At 34.9% G+C, this 24,516-nt stretch overlaps 1 protein-coding gene across 4 annotated transcripts in view; it reads right to left on the bottom strand.

Moving 5' to 3' along the window:
• Positions 1–591: 591 nt before the first annotated feature.
• Positions 592–24,516, bottom strand: part of ITPRID2 (ITPR interacting domain containing 2) — a 37,263-nt gene continuing 13,338 nt past the window's right edge. Inside the window, exons 9-18 of one of the 4 annotated variants that reach the window (XM_013064807.2) lie at positions 21,210–21,282; positions 16,888–16,976; positions 14,303–15,511; positions 12,572–12,649; positions 12,365–12,492; positions 11,814–11,964; positions 10,680–10,733; positions 9,490–9,954; positions 2,543–2,660; positions 592–1,749 (exon numbers count right to left, since the gene is read on the bottom strand). In XM_013064807.2, coding sequence (XP_012920261.1) covers positions 2,556–2,660; positions 9,490–9,954; positions 10,680–10,733; positions 11,814–11,964; positions 12,365–12,492; positions 12,572–12,649; positions 14,303–15,511; positions 16,888–16,976; positions 21,210–21,282 — 2,352 coding nt within the window. In that variant the 3' untranslated portion in view covers positions 592–1,749; positions 2,543–2,555. Of the gene's footprint in view, positions 1,750–2,542; positions 2,661–9,489; positions 9,955–10,667; positions 10,734–11,813; positions 11,965–12,364; positions 12,493–12,571; positions 12,650–14,302; positions 15,512–16,887; positions 16,977–21,209; positions 21,283–24,516 lie in introns of all 4 variants that reach the window. The other 3 variants (XM_004768946.3, XM_013064808.2, XM_004768945.3) reach the window with 3 other exon arrangements.

A 24,516-nucleotide genomic window follows, 5' to 3' on the forward strand; every position in this document is an offset into this window, starting at 1 on the left:
AATGGAGAGAAGGATGAAACTCTAATAGTGAAGGTTCACTAAATTTTATTTCATGTATATACTAGAGAAATGATCTGTCCATTAGCTTAGTGTACTACTACAACTCTTTTATCTCTAATTTTGACCATCAAACTCTGGATATCTTGTATTGTCGAAATGAACTGTAAGTGGCTAAAAAGCTGAACAGTTAAAATCATCGATGCCTCTATTATGTTTAATATGGGGTACCTGGTTTATAGTATCATTACTATTATTAGAATCAACTAAGTTGAATACTTTGACCAGAGAATAAAATAATACTTTAATGCCTGTTCTTTAACAGTACATTTTAAATGAAAGTTTTATTTGGCTTCAGATGATGATCATTAGGACCACAAAACTAGATGAGACCAAGAGCAACAATACAAGCTCTTTCTCCAGGGTGGTCTGGTCTTAACTGTATTTTTCAAAGCATCATAGAAGCCTCTTCAGAAAAAGAAAATATCAGCCTATTAGGTTATAGCCAATTCTTTTGGGCCTTATTTGTTACTCATCAAATCTAATCCAAATTGTTCACATTGTTGTTAAAGAAAAGAAACTATTAAAAAGATGTTAGGCAAAATAAATACTTTATTGTTTTATTTTTAGAAATCAGCCTTTGTGTGATAATTCAAACATTTATAAACTTTTTAGATATTCTTTCAAAGAATATTGTTAACATCTCAACCACTTTTGATTAAAATTTCACACAAAGAAATATAATAAGAGTTGAAAATTATAAATGCTAAAGGAATAATACTAATAAATTTGGTTGTTACTTTACACATTTATTTAATACATACAAAACAAAATAGGAAACCACCTTCCTTTTTATTTTTTCCCCCAAAAAACAAACAGTTCTCACTGGTTAAAACTAAATTAAAACCATCTATTATGAGGAGAACAAATCTAAAATACCTCCATTTTGAAAAACATAACCAGCTTATTCATTTCAATCCATTCAAGTCAGAAGTCTCATTATTTTGGCAATACTCTACTACTTAGTCTAAAAGAAGAAGAAACATCTCCTTATAATATAAGAAGTCTCGACAATGCAAAAAGTATAGTGTTTAACATAACGCATGTTTCCAAAAGAAAAATACTACATAAGCTATAATAAAATTATATTTGTCTAGGTAAAGTAACAATGCTTACAGTGTAAGAACATTAAGTAGTTGTAGGTAACCTCATACAATTCTATCCTACTGCTATTAGTAACCTCCTCAAGAATTAAGAGCAAATTTTACAACAGAACAATTTTTCTCCTTGGAAGTGACACTAATTAACAGCAGTGGAGGGAAAATCATTGGTTGCTTCAAGCTCTCAAAAAAATGAATCAGTTATTGCACAGTAAATACCTCATAGAGGTCAGTGTTTTAAGAAGCTAGTCTGAAGAAATATGTTATTTATAAGTTGTTTAAGTCTGGAAGTTTTCAAGTTTTAAAATTAATTCTACATAGGGAATCAATTGGAAAATATTGACATACAAATAAATATTAGGCTTTTCAAATGGCTACAGTTTTGGTAGTTTAGAAAAGAAATAAAGTCAGCAAAGTGCCTATGTTTCTATGTACGTTTTTAAAAAAGATATGCATAGAAGAAATAAACATTGTACACTGTATACAGTAGCCCAGTCCAGCAGCAAGTATCTTCTGAAGCACAAATAACACCTCTACCAGTGTATATCATTGATAACTCCAACATCTCACAGCCAAAAGGATCCATGCTAACCTTAAAAAGAGAAGTAAGCATTAAACATCTTTCAAATATTTGTGTTAAAAGTTCTTTAAAAGGAGGATGAGTCTCTTCTCTAAATACACACACACACACACCCATATGTGCATTGTGTGTGTGTATATATAAATAACATCCTTCTTTATAAATTATGCCATGATTAGATATGGACCTATGGAATACTTTATTTTTTAAAGATTTCATTTATTTGAGAAGAGGGGTGAGAGAGAGAGAGCAAGTGAGAACACAAGAGTGGGGGTAGGGAGAAGCAAACCCCCTGAGAGGGAAGCAAACCCCCTGAGCCAGAAGCAGGGCTTGATCCCAGGACGCCAGGATCATCACCTGAGCCAAAGGCAGACACTTATTAATTGACTTGAGCTACCCAGGTGCCCTGGGATACTTTTCTTTAAAATACAAAAAGATAATAATTTGTGATTAATTTTCAATCTTGGTCCAAAAGTTATACTTCTGAAATACCATTAAAACCAATGGTATCAAAATAATGCTTAATTTTGCAAGTTCTGATTTCTTCAATTCCAGTATTTATTTACTATGATGAAATTTCAGGAAAATAACACACTATCAATAATCACCTGGAAGTAAATATTATGAGATTTGACCTACTTACACTTCCAATGGGGCTGTGTGAGTTTTTCACACTGCAGGATCACCTATTATATATATTCTAAAAATTAAAAATGAACCAGAGAACAGTCCTGGGGACTAAGAAAGCATTAAACACTAAGTAGTTATTTATATTTAGCAAAGCAAAAATTTTCAGAAAGTTTACCTATAAATTCCATTTAATGACTATCTTGCTTAGAATTAGATGCTTTACTTGAAGACACTGCTGCCAAAAGTCCGCTTACAATTTCCCGTCTGATTTCACCAACAATAGACTCTTTAATCTAAAATGGAAAAAGAGAAAAAATAAGAATTTAACAATATGACTATAATCTACTTTTTCTGTTTTCAGAAAAACAAAAACAACAATTTAATTCCTACAATCGGATGTGAGGGTGATCTGGCTGCGACATCTGTCACCCCATTGATCGCCAGGGCTGATTCGGCTGATCTGGCTGGCTAAGAGGGTGTCCCCTTCCTCCCTCACCGCTCCATGTGCGTCCCTCCCGAAGCTGTGCGCTCAGTTGAAGAGGACGACCTTCCCCGATAGAGGAGAGGACCGTTCTTCAGTCAAGGGTATACGAGTAGCTGCGCTCCCCTGCTAGAACCTCCAAACAAGCTCTCATAATTCCTACAATCAACTAAACCATAGAGAAACACTCATGCAAACCCTCATGAAATATAAAGAGGTAGTGAGGAATCATGTCTATCTATCCTCAAACCTAGATCAGTGTGTGATCTGGCATAACTCAGATAATTCTATTATAAAATAATACCACAATTCTTACGTTGAGAACATTAAAAATATTATTTACAGATTAAAAAACTCCATTTGCTTCATGACACAAAGGAACCCAGAAGAACTAATTAAATGTTAGATTCACTTTTACGTTTTTTTATTAATGTCTAATTTCATATGGTCATCAACAGTATACTTAGTGTTGTCATTGTTAAGAAATCTCATTAGTGTCAAACTAATATATTGGTATATTGCCTGTTTACACCAACTGAAAACAAAGTATCTAAAGAAGTTATATATTGTTCGAAGCTAACATACACATTTTAAGTAGAAAGAAAAAATGATAATTTAGTACAATTTATTTTAAAATATGAAAAACATCCTCTAAACAACCACAAACTCTAAAGAAATAAATTTTTCTTTAGTTGTACGGTAGAAGTTTGTCACCTGTCTGAAAATTTTGCTTCAGATAAGGATATACAATCTTATTTTATTGTTGGAAAAGGCAGACAGACGTAGGGGCAACAATAACTCCATCAAGATTTTCTTTTCCAGATGCCCAGACACTATGCACGCCTATCCATGCCTTTTTCTCTCTAATAATACAGCATCACCTCCAAATAGCTCTTTGTGAAGGCTTTAAATGTGGATTTCCTGAAATAAACTGATAATGTCTTCCCCAAATTAGAACTTGAGACACTTTCAACCAGCTTTTAAAAATTCTACATTTCCACAGTTTCCTGTCAGCCTGATCTATTTCCTAAAATGTTCCTAAGTACATCCTGAACACATCTCAATTGAAGTCTTTCCAAAAATGGCTCTGTATTAATCTGTCACGCAAAACCAGTACATAATACATAGATTTATACAGAAGTATTCACAGAAACAAATGCTCCTTAGCTACCAACCATCTGTTTTGTTATAATTTAAATCAATACAAACTTCTCCTTTTATCTTCTACCAATATTTCTAAACTTTAAACATCAGGAAAAGTGTTTGGCTTTCACAGTACTTCACGTTTATTTTTAAATGAATATGTGTTGGATACAAATATTATGAAAACCAGAACTTCTTAGCCACAATGTATTATAAGCACAAATACAATGTGTTGAATCAGAACTTTTGCAAACCTGTATTTACAGAAGACAAGAAGTAGTCTTCCCAGTCCTGTTATTGCATGCAATATGGCAATTTTAGTAACTTTCATCATTCTTTATCATTCAAAAAATAAAACAGAAGCCAAAAAGTATTCTCTGCAAACCAAAAATGTATGCCAACACTTTTTGAGGGTACAGACATTACTGGAAGCATAAAAAAAGTCTGGCCAAGGAGGATGTTGTAATGTAGAAGGGCCCAAAATGAATATTGTTTCATAAAATGTTAAGAGGAAATATAATGTATTAACTTACTAAAACATAAGAACAGAGAATGAGAGATCTGTATAGGCTACAAGAGGAAAAAGTAAAAACTTCTCAGAGAATGACAGACCTTAAAATAGGAGGTCATGAAAAATAATGGCAACTTCAGGTCCCACTGTGGAGAGAAAACTGCAGCAAGAGCACCTTGGAGGAGAGAACAAGGAGTGTCACTAACAGACGGTTCCCACCAGGGTGCAGGAGCCTGGATTAGGAAGAGTGAGGTCAAAGGGGGATGCGTTGTGCTGTGAGCTAGTTCAGGGAGACAACTGTGTCTCACTTATCAGTGTACCCTGGCATAAAGTAAGTGCTTGATAAATGTCTGAACACATTGCGTTTATGAGAAAGAGAAAAGCAATACAGAGTGAAGGCAGGAGGAGGGAGAGAGACACAATATCTGAGACAGAAGGTAGAGAAATAAAGGATTATAGACAGACTAGCACTGAAAACAATAAAATGCCTTTAATAATTAAATGAAGGAATAAATGTATGGACAAATAAATTAGCTCCCAAGTCTCACAGGCTACAAGGATTAGGAGTGAGAAAACTCTATTGGGATGGATGGGAAAACTGCCCTTACGAGCACAATTTCCAAAACGTGGTATAGCTGAACACAGACTTGAGCGAGATTAAGAAAAGAATGCTCACGGGCAAAAGAAGCAGATAGTTGCAAGTGTGAAGTGTGACAGGCATAGCCTGGGTGATGACTTTGTGGCAGTCATTAGATCAAGTGATGACTGATTGAAACTGTAGTAAGAACACAAACAAGCTGTGTATTTACCAAAACACATGTTTAATGCATGTCAGATGGCCTATAATAAAGATACTAAAAGGCATGAACCAAGCCTAGGAAATTCATCAAACCAAAAAGTACTCTCTAAAGAGAAAAGCAATCTATGTTTATTCTTTGATGTTTAATTTTGTCGATTTGCTTCTATGGCACATGCTTACTTACTAGATTTTTTTTAAGTTTTTTTTTTTTTTTTAAACTTTTAAATAATTGTAAACAGTTTCAGGCCACTGATTACATACATTGCAGACCACCTGGGCAAATTTTAAGAGTGTAATTTTTTTCCCACTGCAACATATACAATCTGTGCAAAAGTGTGTTACCTTTAATATGACAAAAGCTTTGTTATTGAATGAGTATATTAAACATTTCTCTGAAAAGAGAAAACACTTCTTTGAAAAAGAAGCTCTTTCTCCTTCAGAAGAACTCTACTGTATTAACACATTATAATGCGAGCATACTTTTTCAAAACTTCACATATGGTGAAATGGTGAAAACAAAAACCTGGCAGACATCATTGTTTTCATGCATCCAAGAGTGCAGTAAAAAACATCCTTGAACGTATCTGCCATACATGCTTAATCTTTACCTGCAAAACATTCAAATGGCTTAAATCCTGCCATCCTGAGGAGTAGCTTTTGTTAATGGGTGTCAGGGGCACAGAATTTACTGGAAAGGCAGAGTCTAATTTAATTTTCTTGGTAGCTGATACGTAGCTTTAACAAGCTACTCAGTACCATGGGTATTTAAACAAAAAGATTATGGATTTGAAATGAATGGCAGTAAGACTAATATGAATTTAATACATTTTGTCAACAAAGTTTAACAGAACACCCTTATAACTGAGCTAAGATATTATCAACACATTTTTTTAAATTATAAATGGCATTGGACTAACTTATATAATAGTGTATACTTTCTAAGTGCTTCAAAATAGTTTATTTTCTTAAGTACCTCAAAATTCCTTTTAACACCTTGTGTCATTTATATATTTTGCTTGTTAAGTCCTTATCTGTAAATAGCAAAAGGGTAAATGTTACGCCCAACTTCCTCCAAACTATGTCAAATGTTGAATTAGGGGGTTTCTAATGAACAGGTTTAGTTACAAATTCTGAAAATTTCCTCAGACATTTGCCCTGCATGTCAGTTTAAATGTCTTCAAAATTATAAAATCTTTCTTATTTTATGGGAGGTTCTTTTTTTTAAAGATTTTATTTATTTATTTGACAAACAGAGATCACAAGTAGGCAGAGAGGGAGGCAGAGAGAGAGAAAGGGAAGCTCTCTGAGCAGAGAGCCTGATGCGGGGCTCAAACCCAGGACCCTGAGATCATGACCTGAGCCGAAGGCAGAGGCTTAACCTACTGAGCCACCCAGGCACCCCTTTATGGGAGGTGCTACCCAAATGATCAAATACTTCTCTAGGACCAAGAAACAACTATCTTTTCTATATGTTATGTTCTATCAGCCAAAGAATCAAAACGTTTTGGTCCTTTTTGGAGTTTTACTCCTCAGAAATTACTCACAACACACATCAGGCGACTTATTAACAACTTTAAAAATGAGGACTCAACTGTGCATTAGGGAATATTTATGTCAAACAAGCAAAATTAAGTTTTCAAGGAAAGCTTTCAAACTAAAGCAAGCTAAAGCGAACAAAAATATCACATTTCTGGGGAAGAAAATGTACCTTAAAACTTACTTCTTCATATAAAACTTACCTCTTGATATATATAGTATAGAGAAAAATAATTACTTAATTTTATACAATTACTCTTTGAAATGAAACATATAAATAAAAATGGATTCTAATCATTTGCACCTAACTGAGCAAGATGGATATACAGAGCCTGCTACACATTAGCCAGCTACATATAATCAACTTAGAAAAAATACATTTGTAGAACAAATAAATTTACAGAATTTAAGACCTTTTATTTTTTTTTTTTTTTTTTTTTTAAAGATTTTATTTATTTATTTGACAGAGAGAAATCACAAGTAGGCAGAGAGGCAGGCAGAGAGAGAGAGAGAGGAGGAAGCAGGCTCCCTGCTGAGCAGAGAGCCCGATGCGGGACTCGATCCCAGGACCCTGAGATCATGACCTGAGCCGAAGGCAGCGGCTTAACCACTGAGCCACCCAGGCGCCCCAGAATTTAAGACCTTTTAAACTTTGAGCTGGTAATTCAAGTCATGAAAAGAAATTATAAACATACAGTCTCTTCTGCTATAATGCTGGTTTCAAAAATGTAAATTTGTCTCAACATGATTGAAATATTAGGAAATAACTTGAGTATAATATAAATTTCACGTTCTGCTTATGTGTAGTTTCATCTGTAAGAAATATTGGGTGAACGCAGATGACCGCATTCAGCTGAATGCAGGACCACAGTACACGAAATACACATACATTAAACATCCACCAGCTCTCTCAATTCAATGTGAACTGAGATCTCTGTTTGTCAAATAAATAAATAAAATCTTTAAAAAAAAAAAAGAACCTCCCAGCCACACCTACTCACATCTGATACTAAAACTTTCTGCTGAATTTCATCTTACTCTCCTCTGCTACCCTGCAATACCTCACAAGCTGCAACTCTTCCAAAGCCCAGCTCCACAAGCAAATTTCAGGTATTTTTCAAGGTCAAATGCCATATTTATTGCAGTATTTATGTATTTCTTAACCATTTAACATGTATAAAATTGTGCTATTTTTGTTAGGTTTCTATCCTCTTTTAAATATGTCACTTACAAAGTTTTGGTTATGCTTCTAATCCTATTTTCCCCATAAGCTCTGTGGTTTTAACTGCACCAATGTGCACAGCACCACAACTTTTAGGAGTGCATATATATTATACCATAGTAAAACTGACTGTATTTATTTTTACTGTACTTCTCAAGCTACTATTATGCAGCTATGAATTATGGCACCTCATACCCATGAACTAATCTCTGGACTCAGAGGATCAATGGCCCATTTGAGAGAAGATTCTGGTCTGCTGCCACCATTCTTGACCTGTAACCACTACAAATCTGTTTGTATGTTACTCACAAATTAATTTTAAAAACACCTTAAGTTCAATTGCTTAGATTCAATTTATTAGAAATATGTAAATTAAAAATAGGGAGCCACTGACCCTAATTTCTCTGGCCCATTTTGCCCTTTTTCATTTCTAAATGCTTGAATACATTATACTACATGTTTTTCTGTGTAATTTTATTGTTTCCTGAATTAGTTTTATTTACAGTTCTACTAGTCTTTTAAGCTTAAGGATTTCATGTATTATATGTATTTTTTTATCCGTTACAGAGCAACATACTCAAAAACACTCTTAAGAAGGCTTTCATTTCTTTTTTTTTTTTTTTTTTTTTTTTTTTTAAGTGTATAGGGTTATCCCCTTTTTGACCAGTGGAAAGATCCTTTCTCATCATGGGTTTTAGTATCACTGGGAAAGAACTATGGATAATTATGGTTCTTCCTCAGTTACTCTTAAGAGAACAGATTGAAAAAAAATATATTCAACATGTGGAACTTTTATCCTGTGTACTCTATTACATTTTATACCCGGACATACTGTGATTTGGGAAGAAAAGGAAAAAATTAAAAGCCATAAAAAATTCTGATCTGTGCTCTCACTATTTTCATATGATATATATATATATATTATATATATGACATATACATATTATTCCTTCTTATTGCTTGATCCTAGTGTCCAAAACAGTTATTTTACTAATTTTCTCAATTAACTTTTGACCTGTGACCACTAGTCTTCCTAATTTTGCAGTCCTTTTGGTAACCTAGAACTATGGTTAAATGCTTCAGGTTTACACATTGCTATTACCCAGGGTAAACCTTCTTTTCTTTCTGTATTTCTATCTTTGAACAATTCATGTATCTTCCATGTATCTCTACCATCGATTAAGCCAAATGGATCAAATTCTTTATACTTATTATTTCACACTGGAGTATAAAATTTGCAGAAATGCCATTAGAAACATATCTTAATAGACATGAGCTAGATCAATGGGAAAGTTCTCTGAAAATTTAATTTAAAAGCTTTCTGAAAACTACTGAATACAGTGAATCAAAGGAATATCTTATAAATAATGTCCAAATAAAACCTCCTCCAACACATACTGCCAAATAAATTAAGCATGGATTTTACTCACCTCCCGTATGACTTGCTGCAACTCATCTTGCTCCACATTTTTATGCATTTCCCCAACAGCTGGCATTAATGGGATTTTTCCATTGCCTTCTTCCACTTCAGATTTAGGTCCTACAGCTTCCAAGGCTTCTTCGGCAGCTCCAACTTCCTCAGAACTTTCCACATCTGGTGGTGTCTGCACAGAGCCTGTTCTAGAAGGAGCAGTGGGTGTTAGGGCCACTGATGCTCGGAATACTTTCTTGCTTGGTACCAGATGGGTCTTAGGTTTGCCCACTGAGTCACCAGAAGGTACTCCACTTCTTCTGTTAGCATGAGACGGACCAGAACATACAGAAGATGACTCTGAAGTTGCTTGGGAGAAAATGGATTCTGAGCTTTCTCCAGGAGGAATTTCAAATCCCACTTCTCCAAGTCCCATGCCCAATTCAGACTTCAGATAGGATTGTTCCCGCATCAGTTCAGTGACCTGGAAGTCAGAAAAATTGTAATTCTTCTCTCTTTAAATTAAGACTGGTAGTTAGAAGAAGATTAAAATTCTAGTTGTGATTACTGCTAAAAATCACCTAGCTTGTAAAGACTAGTAACTACTAGTAACTACTAGTAGTACTACTAGTAACTACTCAATTTTATTTGCAAAAACATAGGAAAATGTAAATTCGTGATGAGACAAAGCCGTAAAATACATAGCTAGACTATATGGTTGGATGAAATTTTACTTGTTAATGGATGGGTTTCCAAATTACTTGTTAAGGAATAGTAACCAGTGAAAAGCAAAATAGCTAATCATAATGCTTTGGCATCCAGATGAATCAGTTTCTTTAAAACATAACAAAAATCAGACTTTTGTTCAAGAAGTAGTCATCCTACAAATCCAACTGCCTGAAGGACCTGGAAACACTATGAAAGCATATTTTCTCTGTAGCATAAATTAAATACTTTTTATAATCCATTACCTCCTTTACACCATAAAGATAAATCACCATTGCAAATAACTGGCTTTCTAATGGACTAAGATGGCAAAGGAGTTTCAGAAGTGCCAAACTCACTTCCAATCAATTTAGTTATCATCAAATTCTATATTTAAAAACAAAAACATTTCATCTACACTGGGAAAATAGTGTGTTTATGAAATGTTATTATCATTCCCTTCCCCAGTGATTTGAAAGGAGAGAGGCTTACTGGTTCCATTACATTCAATGGAGAAGGGCATGACAAGTTATCAGCGCTTCTACTGCCACACATTCCCTGGAAAAATAAGAACAATATATATGTATGTATGTATAAATTATTTCTTCAAAATGCAAGTGTTTCACAAAAAATGAAGGAATTTTTGCCCTGAAACATTCTTTTAGGTCATGAAGGTCACTCTCAACTCTCTCGGGATCCTATAAAATATGTTAATTCTGACCGAATTAACACATTCATAGATGTTCTGATTCTCTGCTGTCACCAATATGCATTTCTAAAAATAATGGATTGAAACCATTTATGGAAAAAGATATTCACCAATGATAAGTGATAATCTTATTCTATGCTACACATATATATGTGTAATACACATTCTTATTCTACTGACTCTACTCCATACGGGTGCACATATATGTGTGTACAGAGTTATCTGTTGTTAACAAAATCAAGTATGTGATTTAAGTAACAGCAAAGTTCATTATTTCCACATTTCAAAACAATGTATTTCACAACTGCAAAGATTACAGCAATAATAATCAAATGCCGAAATTTAAATTTCACTCAAAGAAACATTGTAAGTTTGAAAAGTGATATAAAACAAAGAGAAAGTATTTATTCTCTTGGCTGTATACATGTTTTCTGCCTTTAAAAAAGATCTCATTTGATTCCTTAAAAAATTAAAGACTTGCAAAGAATCCAAAATAAAGGAAAAACTTAAAACAAATAGTTATTTATTCAAAGACAAGAAGGGGAAAAAGACTGAGTGAAATACATATTTATGTTCTTGGCAGTTAGTTACAGGCAGGGATTAAAATCTAAATTAGTCACATATTAACCCACTACCATTTTTAAAACTCCTAAAAATTTTGTATTGTTCCTTAATCTTTATTATAAAATGATTAACATTTTTCGGTATATTTCTAAGTATATTAAATATTTAAGAAAAGAATCACAACTTGCTCATTCAATCACAAGTTGCTCATTCAACTAATCTGTGGGAAAGTTTCCTTAAACACTGTGCTTGCCTCAATGCCATTAAAATAAGTGTTTTAAAATTAAGGCATTGGTCCTAAATTATGTGGAGCATGATACATAAGTCCTAAGTGAAACCCGCAAACAAGCCCCAAGGCACCATACCATAAGGGTTGAAGAGCGGAAGGGAGAAGGCATGCGCACAGCGCGGAACTGCTCCTCGAGGGCCAGCAGGCGCTCCTCCAGCTGCAGTTCCAGGTCCTGAAGCTCCATGCGGACCGAATTTCTCAAACTCTGAAGCTGATCAACTTCATACCTATCAGTGTGATGACAGGCACAAGGTTGAAAAAAGCAGTTTGGAGATTCACAATCACCACTCTCTCACAAGCCATTAAAAAGTATTGAGATGGCCAGTTCTAAAAATTAGCATGACAGAAACTGCCACAGGTGTGACCAGTAGGATAAATGGTCTTTCTTCCTCTACCCTGTATCTCAAATATTCCAAACTAAAACCACATTACAACCACTGTCTTCCTTAATACACTGAAAGCAGTTTAGTTAGTAAAACACTATGCCTAATTTTATTTACAGTGATTCACAAAATAAAAGGTACACAGCACCAGGCATAAAACCAAGCTTAAAAAAAAAAAAAGGTGACAATTCTTTTTTGGAATGAAAAATATTTTGAGTTAGATTAAGACAAAATGAACTTTTACCTTTCCTCCTCAGTCATATGATGATAAACCATAGTTTGCTGACGCAGCATTGCCAATTCTAAATCCATCATTTGCGTTCTAAATAAATTCAGGCTCCGCCTCATTACCTGGAGCTCCTGAAAAGTATTCTAAAATACAACATGACAAAATTATACTTCTAAATCATATAAATTACTTTGTACCACAAAGATCTAAATAAGAACTCACTTCATATAGAGGTAGAACAGATGATTTCTGAGTACTATATGGAGCAGCAGCAAGATCAGGTCCTCTTGTCATAGGGTACTATAAAAAAGTGAAAGCAGGATTACAAATCAATGTTAAAGTGGTTATTTCCAAATTATCTAAGGTGTTAAAAAGGTGATTTGGGGCCTACATATTTTTGATTTTCTTTGGGGTGGGAAAAAAAAAAAATCAGTAACAACAACAACAACCAAAAAATGCCACTTCATTTTGTAAGCAGGAACCCAATCAGTCCCCGGTGCCACCTGATTACTCCTAGCTGTTTCAGGTATAAGTCAGCATATTTGGAACAAAGAACAGGCAACGAAACATGTATCATTTAAATCTATGTCTTACAGGACTTCCCTCTTGCCTTGAGGAAATAGAAAACAAAAACAAAACTCAAAAATGTAGAAGTGATAGCAAATTCTGAGATTACAGGGAATTACTGAGTTGGCTGGAGAGAGTAGTAAGCAGTCATCACACTTATTCGTAGACATTTAAGCATCTACTATATCTCACTATTTTAAAGAGTGAAGAAAAAAGACAAAAGGCATTCCCAGCCTTCAAGTGTTCTCACAGTGTAAGAAGGAAAAAAAAAAAAAAAGAAGTGAGAAAAAACTTAGAATGTTGGGGTGGGGGAGGGGGTGCTATGACAGAACAAACAAAAATCTAGATTGAGTGAGTAAATGATCCCAGCACTGGTGATACCTGGGCTGAGCCTTAACAGTAAACAGCACTTGATCATGCAAAGATCACGACCGGAGCCGAAGGCAGAGGCTTTAACCCACTGAGCCACCCAGGCTCCCCTCCTCTTCCTCTCTTAAAAAAAGTTGCAACTTTCATTTTTACTTTCCTAGTGGCTTCCTATTTTGTCATCATAAAAGATCTATTACATATATTCTAAGCCTGTCTCCTAGCTGAACGCTGGGATCATTACATTACATTGTCATTTCCATTTCTTAAACTGTCTAAACACAAGTAGCTTGGAGAGAGATTTAGAAAGGAAATGTGAAATGCAAACCTAAAGACAATTTAGTTATTTTCAAAGCTTTTTTTGGGAATTATTTCCAGCCTACTTAACATATCTGAGAGTAATAATTTTAAAAATGACAAGACACACAGACTATTTTTATTCAAATTCACACTTTACCTGATTTTTTCTTTTCTGGGGTAGTTCCAGTCTCTGAAACCAGTGGAAGCAGACTCATTCTGTGCCAGGAGACCCAGCACCAGGAGTCAGGAGATGGAGGGAAAAGTTTAGTCAGAGAGCTAGGAGCAGAACCAGGAGAACGCACTGCGACACAGAAGCCGAGGGGAGGGAAGCTTAGAAAGGAAAAAAGCGGTAAACACAGTCAAATGGCAGAGAAAAGAAGAGAAAGTATTTGAGAGTGAAGATTTTTTATTAATAGGGACAACCTGCCTAAGAAAAAGACCACGGAGAAGAGGCTAAAGAAGGGAGGCTACCCAATGAGCAAAATCTCTTCCCTAGAAGGGAGGGAGATTATGAACAGAGAAATCAACCTTGTTCAGGACTAATTACAGCTTCTCCCTTGATACAGGAGGGCAGAGTATAGGAGGGCAGCAGGTACATGTAAGTCTGGGTATGTAAGAAAATGAAGCTGAAGTGGATCAGGCCTCATGGGACCTAGCTTCTCAGTGAATTAAGAGGTGTTCAAATCAATGAAAGAAAAAAAAGATATTTTTTTCTCATACCTGTGAAAGATTCTGCAGTGAGTTTCTAATATCGTGCAATACTCTTCGCAACTGCATCTCGATGGCAGAAGGAGGGTTCGCAGAGCACGCTCGGTAAGGGTAGGCAGCATGTCTATGCGAGTTAGGACACCCAAAAGGGGCACTGAAGGCACTACAAGTGGTGCCTGTTATGTTGGGAACACTGTGAGTGCTCAGAGTTCTCATGTGCTCACACAGGGGCCTGTCCTGCCACTCAGAGTGGACAGAGTGAAGAGAACAGGTGGACTGAGATACAGGTGCTGGAGCATACAGTGAACAGGTAGGAGTCCTTCGATGATGGCATTCCGCTGACCGGTTCACCTCACTCTGAGGGGCTTCTTTCTTCACGGATGACGGAGAGATGAAAATAGTGGATTTAACTGAAGACGGACCATCATGTTCAATCACCTCTTTCCCTAATTCCTGTTCCTCTTCAGGTGTGTACTTATAGGTGAAAGAAGGTGGACTGCATCTGGTTTCCTTTCCTGGGGACAACCGGACATTGACAGAGGATACAACTCTTACTGGGCTCAATAAGGTGGTTGGTAAAGACTGAGACCTTCTTAGAGGATAGCCAGCTTTTGCAAATAAGTACCTCTGTTTTAAGAGATCTTTTGATTTTATCAAGCTACGTCCTACTCTTTGGTGAGACAGACTGCAAACCTTCATTTGAGCTCTTTGCAAAGCTGTATTAACTCTGTCCACAGAAGATGGAGGCCCAGTTGTGTTTTCAGAGCTCTTCTCACTGCATCCAGCTTCAATAGAAGCCAGTGATTTCAGAATATGGTGTGTGGTATAGTGGGCAAATTCGTATTCACTGCTTTTATCCACATCACTTTCAGCACTTGCTTCCCTCAGCAGGTCCACTGGCTGTGCTGGAGAAAAATCCTCTCTCATTTCACTAATTTCAGTAAAGTGACCTCCTGTGCTGCACATGGATTGTGTGTTTCCTGCATTCTCCACAGTCTCACTTTGGGGGAAATCCTCGCTATCTGACCTTTTCTTTTCAGCAGCTATTGCTGCCTTCTCTCTTCCCTTTTGAAGAGGGATGAGTGACTCCTCCTCTGATTCATTAAAATAAGGCTGGTCTTGTGCGGATGGTGTGACAAGGTCTTCACCAAATGATGTGACTGTTGTTTCACTATCACAACTATCAGCGCTACTCCCCATGGCTTGCAAAGACTCGGGAACCTGTGAAAGAAAAACAGGTAGGAAGACGGATAATTCAAATAGGAAGTATCATTAACAAAAACACCAAACTGATGTGATACTTTTGTATCTTCACAATCTCCCACCTCAGTTAAGGTCCTGGTACTACTAAAAACTGTTTTTCACTGACTCTAATTGGCAACTCCTCCACTTTTCCACAAAGATTATTCCAGAATTTTACTATTTTCCTTAGCTCCCCTTTTCAGCACCCATTTCCCTTTCTTCCAAGATATGACACTGAATCACTGAAAAGATGGACAAATGTTTCTTAATTTTCTTCCCCAACACCTACAAAAGTTCCCATACCTCTCCCCACCATTCCTTCCTTTCTGTTCTGGAAGAAAACTATCCTTTTTCTCAAAGTTAATCCTCCAGTTTGTGCATCCAATCATATCCTCTCCAGGACTATTATCACTTCACAATTTCATCCCAGATTTTTCGGCATCAGACTGCCCTATTAGAGCTCTCTCCCTTGGCCAGACAACTTCCCTGAGTCATTCTCATATGAGAAAGACACAAAGACCTATCACCTTTATTTGAAAAAGGAGTCAACATTTGTATCTTCTCTTATCATTGATTTGATCTCCATTCATGCTTCTCCTCATTACTCCCTCAGAACCACTCACTCAACCACTCACTTTCCAAAAAGCCAAATTCTTATCTTGCTCATGTCCACAGATCTCCTTTAAAGAAAAGGCTCTTCAACTTCCAGTTCTTCTGCTCACTGGATTATTCTTTCTGAGTCTCTTTCTCTTGTCCATGTACCCCAGTACTAGGTTCCCAGAGTCTCTTTTGGGTCATCTTTTTCTCCTACTCCACATTTCTTTAAAATTTGGTTATAGATATTTTAAACACTTTCAAGATACTTCTGTACCTTTGCATACAAGGGTTCCATATACTATACACAAATTATAAACTCTTTAAGGATAAAGATGTGCCTATTATGTGGGTTATCTAACATTCTAGCATCAGAGTCATATAATATTCAGCAAGCTATGTAACATAGTTACTGTTAGTTATTAAATAAAACAATTATGGTAAAATATGGAAACAATTATGGGAAAACAGAAGAAAAATACCAAACAGAATAATGATGAAAATAACCTCTATTTATTGAAAGCCCAAAAATAAAGGAGAAGCTCTCTTTATTTGTAAATGTTCAGTCAGAGAGAGATGTATAATTAGTGAAAACTAAAACTTGTAGTCAAGTGCCTGGATAACATCCACATCCTGGCATTTTTTTATTCTGTAATTTGAAAAATAAAGACTGGACAGATGAGGTCTTAAAATATATAGTTACTGAAAAATCACACGAATATGAAGTTAATCACAGTGCCTACTACAATAGAAATTTTTACCTGAAGATGATTAAGGGAGAGGCAGTCTGTTGAATCTTCAGCAAAACCACTGCTATCAGAGTGCTGACTTGCAGTACGTAATAGATGATCTACCGAAAGAAATGTAGTTAGGCGAAACTACTAAATATGACTACACTGACAAGAAAATAAATATTACAGATATATGATTCCTAACAGGTACATATATTGGTTCCTTCTTAGAAAAATATGCATCCTAATACAAGATGTGGCTTCAAAGCACAGGAGGTTAACTAGAATTCATCCCAAAACAGAATCAGATCTATCAAAAATTCTCAGAATTTAGTTGCTAATTAAGTTCAGTGTTAATGTATTTTGATAAATCCAATTAATGTCTTATCTTTGGAGGACAACTGGCTGAAATGAAGAATCATGTTAAAAAAAATAGAAATCCTGAAGTAAATATGTAAAGTATTAGTAGATATGTAAAGATATTTAGCATTATCTTAGTAGATATGTAAAGATATTTAGCAGATGCAATTAGAAGTTTAAATGTAGTGTGTAAAAAGTTCGATTATTTTCCTAATAAGAAAATGAGACTATAACTAAGGTGGCAAAAATTAAAGAATTTGCATGCCAGAGTACTTAAATGTTTCTGATACTTCAAATGATGCAAACATTTTAAAGTCATGATAATCAATGATTTCCTAACAATTGCATGAAATTCAAATACATTCAACTAGTACATAATACTGTTACTTTTATTTAAAAAATGGTCTGGTTTTTGGCCTGAAAATTCTAATTCTTGGTTACGATAACCTAAAAACACTTTATAAAGTAAAAAGGCCAAACAGGCACAGCAAGAATGATCACATGCCCATCCACACTGTAAGTGGAGGACGACTTTACAGCTATTACATTTCCTAGGAAAGAAGCTTCATGAGAAAGTCAAGTTCTGTAAGCACCAAGCTAAATAAAATGTTTACCAAATCCACATTCAAGATTTGAATGATAGAACCTGATAATACATTTGAATAAAATCCAAAATCAATTAAAATTCACTAGACTTTGAAAAATATCCCACTGAAGCCTCAGGTCCAATGTAGAGCATCACAGAATAGCATAATTTTTTCTCATCATAATTTAGAATAATTCTGTAGTATTGTTTTTAAGTTAACAAAACTGCATAATGAGATTTAAGAAACTAATCCATACCTTTGATAAGTCTAGGTAAACTGGAACAATTGTGAAATGGAACTGGAATAAGCTGTTACCATGGGTACTAATTATGCATTATATCAACTGAGAGAATGATTAACATCTTACATCAGAGCAGTTATCACCATAATTACATGTTTGTCTTTTTTTTTTTTTAGACTATGAGTCTTCTGAAGACAGAAACCTCATTTACTCTATTTTGTAACATAGTACCTAGAACAACTGAACAATAAAAATGTTTGCTGAATATATCAATGATAACTTTCCCCTCAAAGCAACAATAAAATAAAGCAGTGGCTTAAAGGATTTAGAAGTGAAACTGTCTATCTGGTTGGGCAAAGGGCAATTGCTGGAGGGTCTGGGGAAGCCAGAGTGACCACCACCACTCAAGGTTCTCTCTGCTGAGATCTGCTTTATCTGTAGCAGTGTACAGTCTGTGTTGAGTTCGCCTCTGTGGTTAGCCTTGAGTTCACACACACTAGGTCAGATTGTAGACTATTTGGGCTTCAGAGCGGGTGTTGGGCAGTAGAAAGAACAAGGAGGCCTGGGTTCAAGTTCCTACTTTATCACAATAAGCAGTAACTTCTCTCTGCCACAAAACAGAATAATTCTTCTATCTCTCACAGGGTTACTTTAGGAACTAAATAGGGTATAAGTGAAACTGTTCTGTAAACTGCAAATCACAATCTATGTTCTTTAGTCACACATTTCACAAAAAAACACAAGATCTCCACAGAAAAAGGTGGAATTAAAAACGGTCAGACCAGGGCACCTGGGTGGCTCAGTGGGTTAAAGCCTCTGCATTTGGCTCAGGTCATGATCCCAGGGTCCTGGAATCGAGCCCCGCATCGGGCTCTCTGCTCGGCGGAGAGCCTGCTTCCCTTCCTCTCTCTTTGCCTGCCTCTCTGCCTACTTGTGATCTCTGTCTGTTAAATAAATAAATAAAATCTTTAAAAAAAAAAAAAAAGTTAGACCTCTGTGATAGCTGAAAAGGTTACATATTATTTCTAATTAAAAACCAGGAAGTTAGAGCAAAACATTAAAGTGAGAACAAAACCAAACCTAGAATTTGTATTTGTCTAATATCATAAAGACACAAACAGAACACTTATATACTCTATATAGGATTAAAGAAAATTTGTATATCCTCAATAAGGAAAATGTTTGATTGCTCTCAATATAGCTTACTGAATGTCAGTTGTGACAAAAGTTGAGTCACTAAACCTCTCTAGGCTTCAGAATTTTTTTTTAAGAGATAGATGGGGGAAAGGGGGTGGGATGCAGAACAGAGGGAGAGGGAGAGAATCCTAAGCAGGCTCCATACCCAGCTTAGAGTTCAATATGGGGCTCAATCTCACCACCCTGAGATCATAACCTGAGCTGAAATCAAGAGTCAGATGCTTAACTGACTGAGCCACCCAGGCACCCATAGGCTTCATCCCAGGACTGGGTATGAGATTAAAATTACTGTAACTTCAAAAGTCCTAGGACTAAAGTGCAAAGTATTTTTATGCATGTAATATATTCATTTTTATTAAACTTATGTAATGCATATTTTACTAGTGATTCTAATTCTGTAATTATAACCTACGATACTTTCATTATCACATTATCAAAATTTGATAGGCTATATTAAAAAATGATGAAAACACTACATTGCTCCCTCTCCCTCTCATGCATGTACAAAACCACTGTACTCTTGATTTATAAAAATGTGATCCATAAAAATGTCAACATTTTTACTTGTACCACCAGAGATCTCTTCTTATTGGTTAGAGGGAGAAACTCAGATGTGAATGAATACAAACCATGTTCTGTCTTTGCTACCACAAGGATCTTGATCTTGAAAGATCCTGAAGTACTTACACATACTGTTTTTAATCCCCTTTTTTGATGCAGGGCAAGCTATTTTTTCCAACATATTCCATGTCAACCTAACTAAAGGAAAAATTTCTTGATGGCTCTGAACCATGCCTTATAGCTCAGAGACACATGCATATATTTATGGACTTAAAAGGGGGAGGAAAATTAAACAGGAAAAGTTCTTTTTGTGTCTGACCAGAACTATAGTGACCTATCTTGTTTCTTAGTATCACAATGCAATACAACAAAAACTATATGCAAATTGTCTCTTACAAAGTCATTTTAGAGATCAGAAGAGAATAAACATGCAATTTCCTATTCTAGGAACATACATATGAATCCTAGTTTAAAAAAAAACAGGGTGGTTCAGCATGTGTAAGCTTTAAAAATAAACAGTCCTACCTTCAGTGGTAGGACTTCCTTTAACTTCCTTACTTCTCTCTCCTTTTCTCTAAATCTCAAATGCTTTGTGACTTTAAACATCAGACATGTTTTTCTTGTTGCAAATTAAAAGTGAAAGAAATGGATTCAAAGGTTTTGGTCAATAATTAATAATTCGAGAGAAGAACAGTATCTAGAGCCACTCACCTTTGATCCATAGTTTGAATTTAACTTAACTAGCGTTAACCAGTACTGAGAGATTGGTATTTTTTGCTAGAGGCATATTCATGTATATACTTAGCAGACATGTTTAAATAATGAAAAGCAGAGGTGGATAATACAAGTGTGTATTCTGGGGTACCTGGATGACTCAGTCAGTTAAGCGTCCAAATACTGATTTCGGTTCAGATCATGATCTCAGGGTTGAGATCAGGCCTGCCTCAGATTCCGCACCAGGCATGGAGCCTGCTGAAGATTCTCTCTCTCTCTCCCTCTGCCCCTCCCCACCTCACTTGCACAGGTATGCCCCCAAAAATAAATAAATAAAATCCTTAAAATAAAAAATACAAATATGTATTTCAATCATAACCATGTAAAAAGTAGGCCTCTATCTGTTGCTCTATCACTTCCCATCCAGCCCATATACAGAGCTAAAAAATAATTAAGAGTACAAAGAATGGCATTTCAGGATAGGCAAACTAAAATTATATTATACACACACAAAAGTCTTCAAGAGGGTACAAAAAATTCTATAACCAAAGTATAATTGAGAATGCATTCCTGTGTTCTTAACCTTCATTTTACACTCACAGGTACTCAAACACTGATAGATAAACCCCTTTCCAAATCAATTAATAACACTGGTCAGGGGTTTGGGAACTAGTGGATATTAGTCTACTTACCTCTTTTTGACTTTGTGAGACCTAGCTGGTAAGCAGCCGGAATGTGAGGAGCTTCTCCCTCTGTACTTTGAACCTAAAGAATGGTTTTAAGTAGTTAAAACTTTAAAAATCTATAGCAAAGAAAAATATTTCTTGATAATTATTTATTAAACAAATCAACATAAATAAAAGTAGGAACCAAAGCTTTATATTTAAAAAATGCAAAGCATCTTATCTCAAAATTGTGAGAATGCCCCACATCTTTATTTTATGACCTATTTTCCAGTTAACAATAGGACTACAATTTTTAGCTAGCAATGAGAAGTGAATGCATGTATAAACACTTCTTCATTTAAAAAAAAAAGCTGCTATTAAATGAAAAATAGATCCCTAAGAAAAACATTCTATAAATGTTAAAATTCCAAATGTAAGGCCAATCCCAGGATAAATGTCAGGACTTTGCAGGAGATCACAACTGATACACAACTGAGGCAATTACAAGTCTTGCATCTTTAAAAAATTGTGTTATCATGCTCCCATTACAAAATTTTATAAAACCCCACAAATTTTGAGTGTCTCAAAAACCATACTTATATATAGACTGCTTTGTCCTAACATAAGAGGTCTTTAAAGATGTAACTTGGGAGTTGTAAATAGAAAACATGTTTTGTCACAGAACTAAAATGTTGAAAGATCTTAACCATAAATCCTCTCTGAAACCTATATTCAGAGAAGTTATCAAACACAAAAAAGTTATTTTTTTATGATATTCCCCCCAACACACCTGCACAACTACATACACACCTGCACAACTACATACTTTAGGAATTTTCAGATTCTTTATTCACCACACCCATCCCATTCCCCAAATACTCTATTATAACTAACTCTATATTGAGATTAAACATTTGGGGAGGGAAAGACACTAGTACCTAACACTGCTCAGTAATGATTAGTACTTAAAATAACAAACAGCATCCTAGAAAAGTAGGCAAACTAGCCAAACAGGGTTTTCCACCTTGAACAAATGAGAAAGCAATTAGCAAACAGGTTTTAGGTAGAACCCTGGTAGTTTTGAGCTATGAATCCATCCATGAATAAGAAATATCCCATAGGAATGACAGTGGAATGACAAACATGAAAAAAATCTCAAAGGTTAAAGATATTATTACCTAATTTAAAAACTGCTCTGATTTGTGGTATATTTGTCTATACAGTTTCGCGAATCCAAGATTTACGAATCTTTGGAGAACTAAAACACACTGGTCATTTAAAATCACCACCTATAAATTATTATATATAATAGTTTTTACCCTCTTTGTTATTACTGAAAAATTATATATATTTTTTCAAAGCAGCAAACATAAATTCAACAGGAAAACCATTGTTATGTGTGCAAGGAAACAAAATGCATTTTCTTTTTATATTCGACAGAAAGGCTATTATTAGTCTTTATTTAGGCCTACCATACTTCAAAGAGTTTTTTGTTAAAGTAAGAATCAAACAGACTAAAGAAGTATAACAGAAATCAAATGCCTCTTTAATTATACTCTAGGAATCTCTGTTTAGGCAGGGCATTATGACATACCAAAACTATATTCTCTAATTTTTAAATGTAGAATTACCATATATTCCACTCCTTAGATTTATAAAATTAGTCACAAAATAACATGACTTTAATGAATATATATTTTCAATATATATTGAAGATAGTATATTGAAGATATACTATCTTTCACGATGCTACTCTATGGCAAAACAAAACAAAAATAAACTACAAAAACTACAAACTCTATAGTTAGTTCAAAGAAAAGGACCCTTAAAGAAAAGCTGAGAGGATCAGATTTACTAATAAAATTATTAATGTCAGGATTCTTCTTCCCACTTAATAAAATCATTAATCACTTGTTGAAGACCGAAAATGAAATGACATGCTAGTGGTAACAGTTAAATTTCATAGCTTAGTATGTGTTATTACCTGTCACAGTTGTGTGAAGGAAAGCAGTCAAATTGGAGACAGAGTACAGCACAGAAAATTATGAAGCAAATAAAACCTGGATTTATTTATGTGGCAGGATACTCAACAGTTTCAAATCCTCAGTTCTCATCACTTGGTACAGATTGCCTTTCATTAAATTAACTCTGGCTAAATATTGATAACTGAATTGAGTAATGGAAAACAAGTGTGCAACTACACAATTTCCTTTGGTCTCTGGGTAAATTTGAAACGTTCCATAATAAAAATTACAAAACAACAACAACAAAAAGAAACAAACAAACAAACAAAAACAACAAACAAACAAAAAAACCCCACCACCCTAAACCAAATGAAAAATCACTTGGTCTCAGTGTTTTGAAATTTAAAACTGTATGAAAATAGCTTTAAAGTAACCCTATATTTTCATTATTTCATTTTTAAAAACGTTTTAACAAAACATTTATTAAAACTGTATCTTTGTGAATCAATGTCCTGCTACCACAGCAGGCACCTACTTTGGTCGTTTTTTTTTGTTGTTGTTGCTTTTTTAACATGTCACATTTATCCTAAAACATATTTTCCAGGCACAACACTATTGTGCCGTGTTCTATAAAGCAGCAATACATGGAATGTTCTAACTCAAATAACCCTTCCTCTAAAGTTTAAAGAGATAATGTATAGCAGTTTTTTAAAAAAAGAAAATCAAAACTGGAGTTTTAGAAATTCTAATTTTTAAGGACATCTCAAAAAATTCAAATGAAAGCATTATTTTTCTAAAGAAGTAGTATGGAGCTGTACGCTAAATGACTTGAGTTCTTGTCCAGTGCTTACACTGTCAGCCAGCCTGACCTTTACCAAGTGGTATGGTGTAGTCAAATGTAGCAAGTTTATACAAAGATCTGAATTTGAGTCTTATTCATGGCACTTGCTGGCCAAGTGGCTTCCCTAGTTTATTATTCTGCATTTGTTGCAAATTTTTATTTTAAAAAAACCTTTCAGGTTTTACTTACAAGGTTTAGTTTCTACTATCAGGTAAATGCTTATATAACAAAAGTTAATTTAAGTCTTTTAGATAAATGTCAAATAAAATTTGGTGGTTAATTGGACTTCAAAAAACAGACACGGGTACATGTATCGTGTTAGAGTTCATATCTTATTGCATTCTGTTCTATCTAAGACACAAGGCTTGTCTTCAAAACACAGTCAAATTTGGAAGGCTAAAGGAACAACTTAACTATCTGTTAAGTATCTGACTGATTTCAGATTATTTTAACTCAGGCCAATAAATAAAACAAAAAAGAATTCTAAAACCCAATGACTAAAAAATAAGGAGATATAGTAGTTCAACAA

This window comes from Mustela putorius, unplaced genomic scaffold (genome assembly GCF_011764305.1).
Source record: "Mustela putorius furo isolate JIRA1106 unplaced genomic scaffold, ASM1176430v1.1 tig00003869_pilon_pilon_pilon, whole genome shotgun sequence".
Lineage (NCBI taxonomy): Eukaryota > Metazoa > Chordata > Mammalia > Carnivora > Mustelidae > Mustela > Mustela putorius.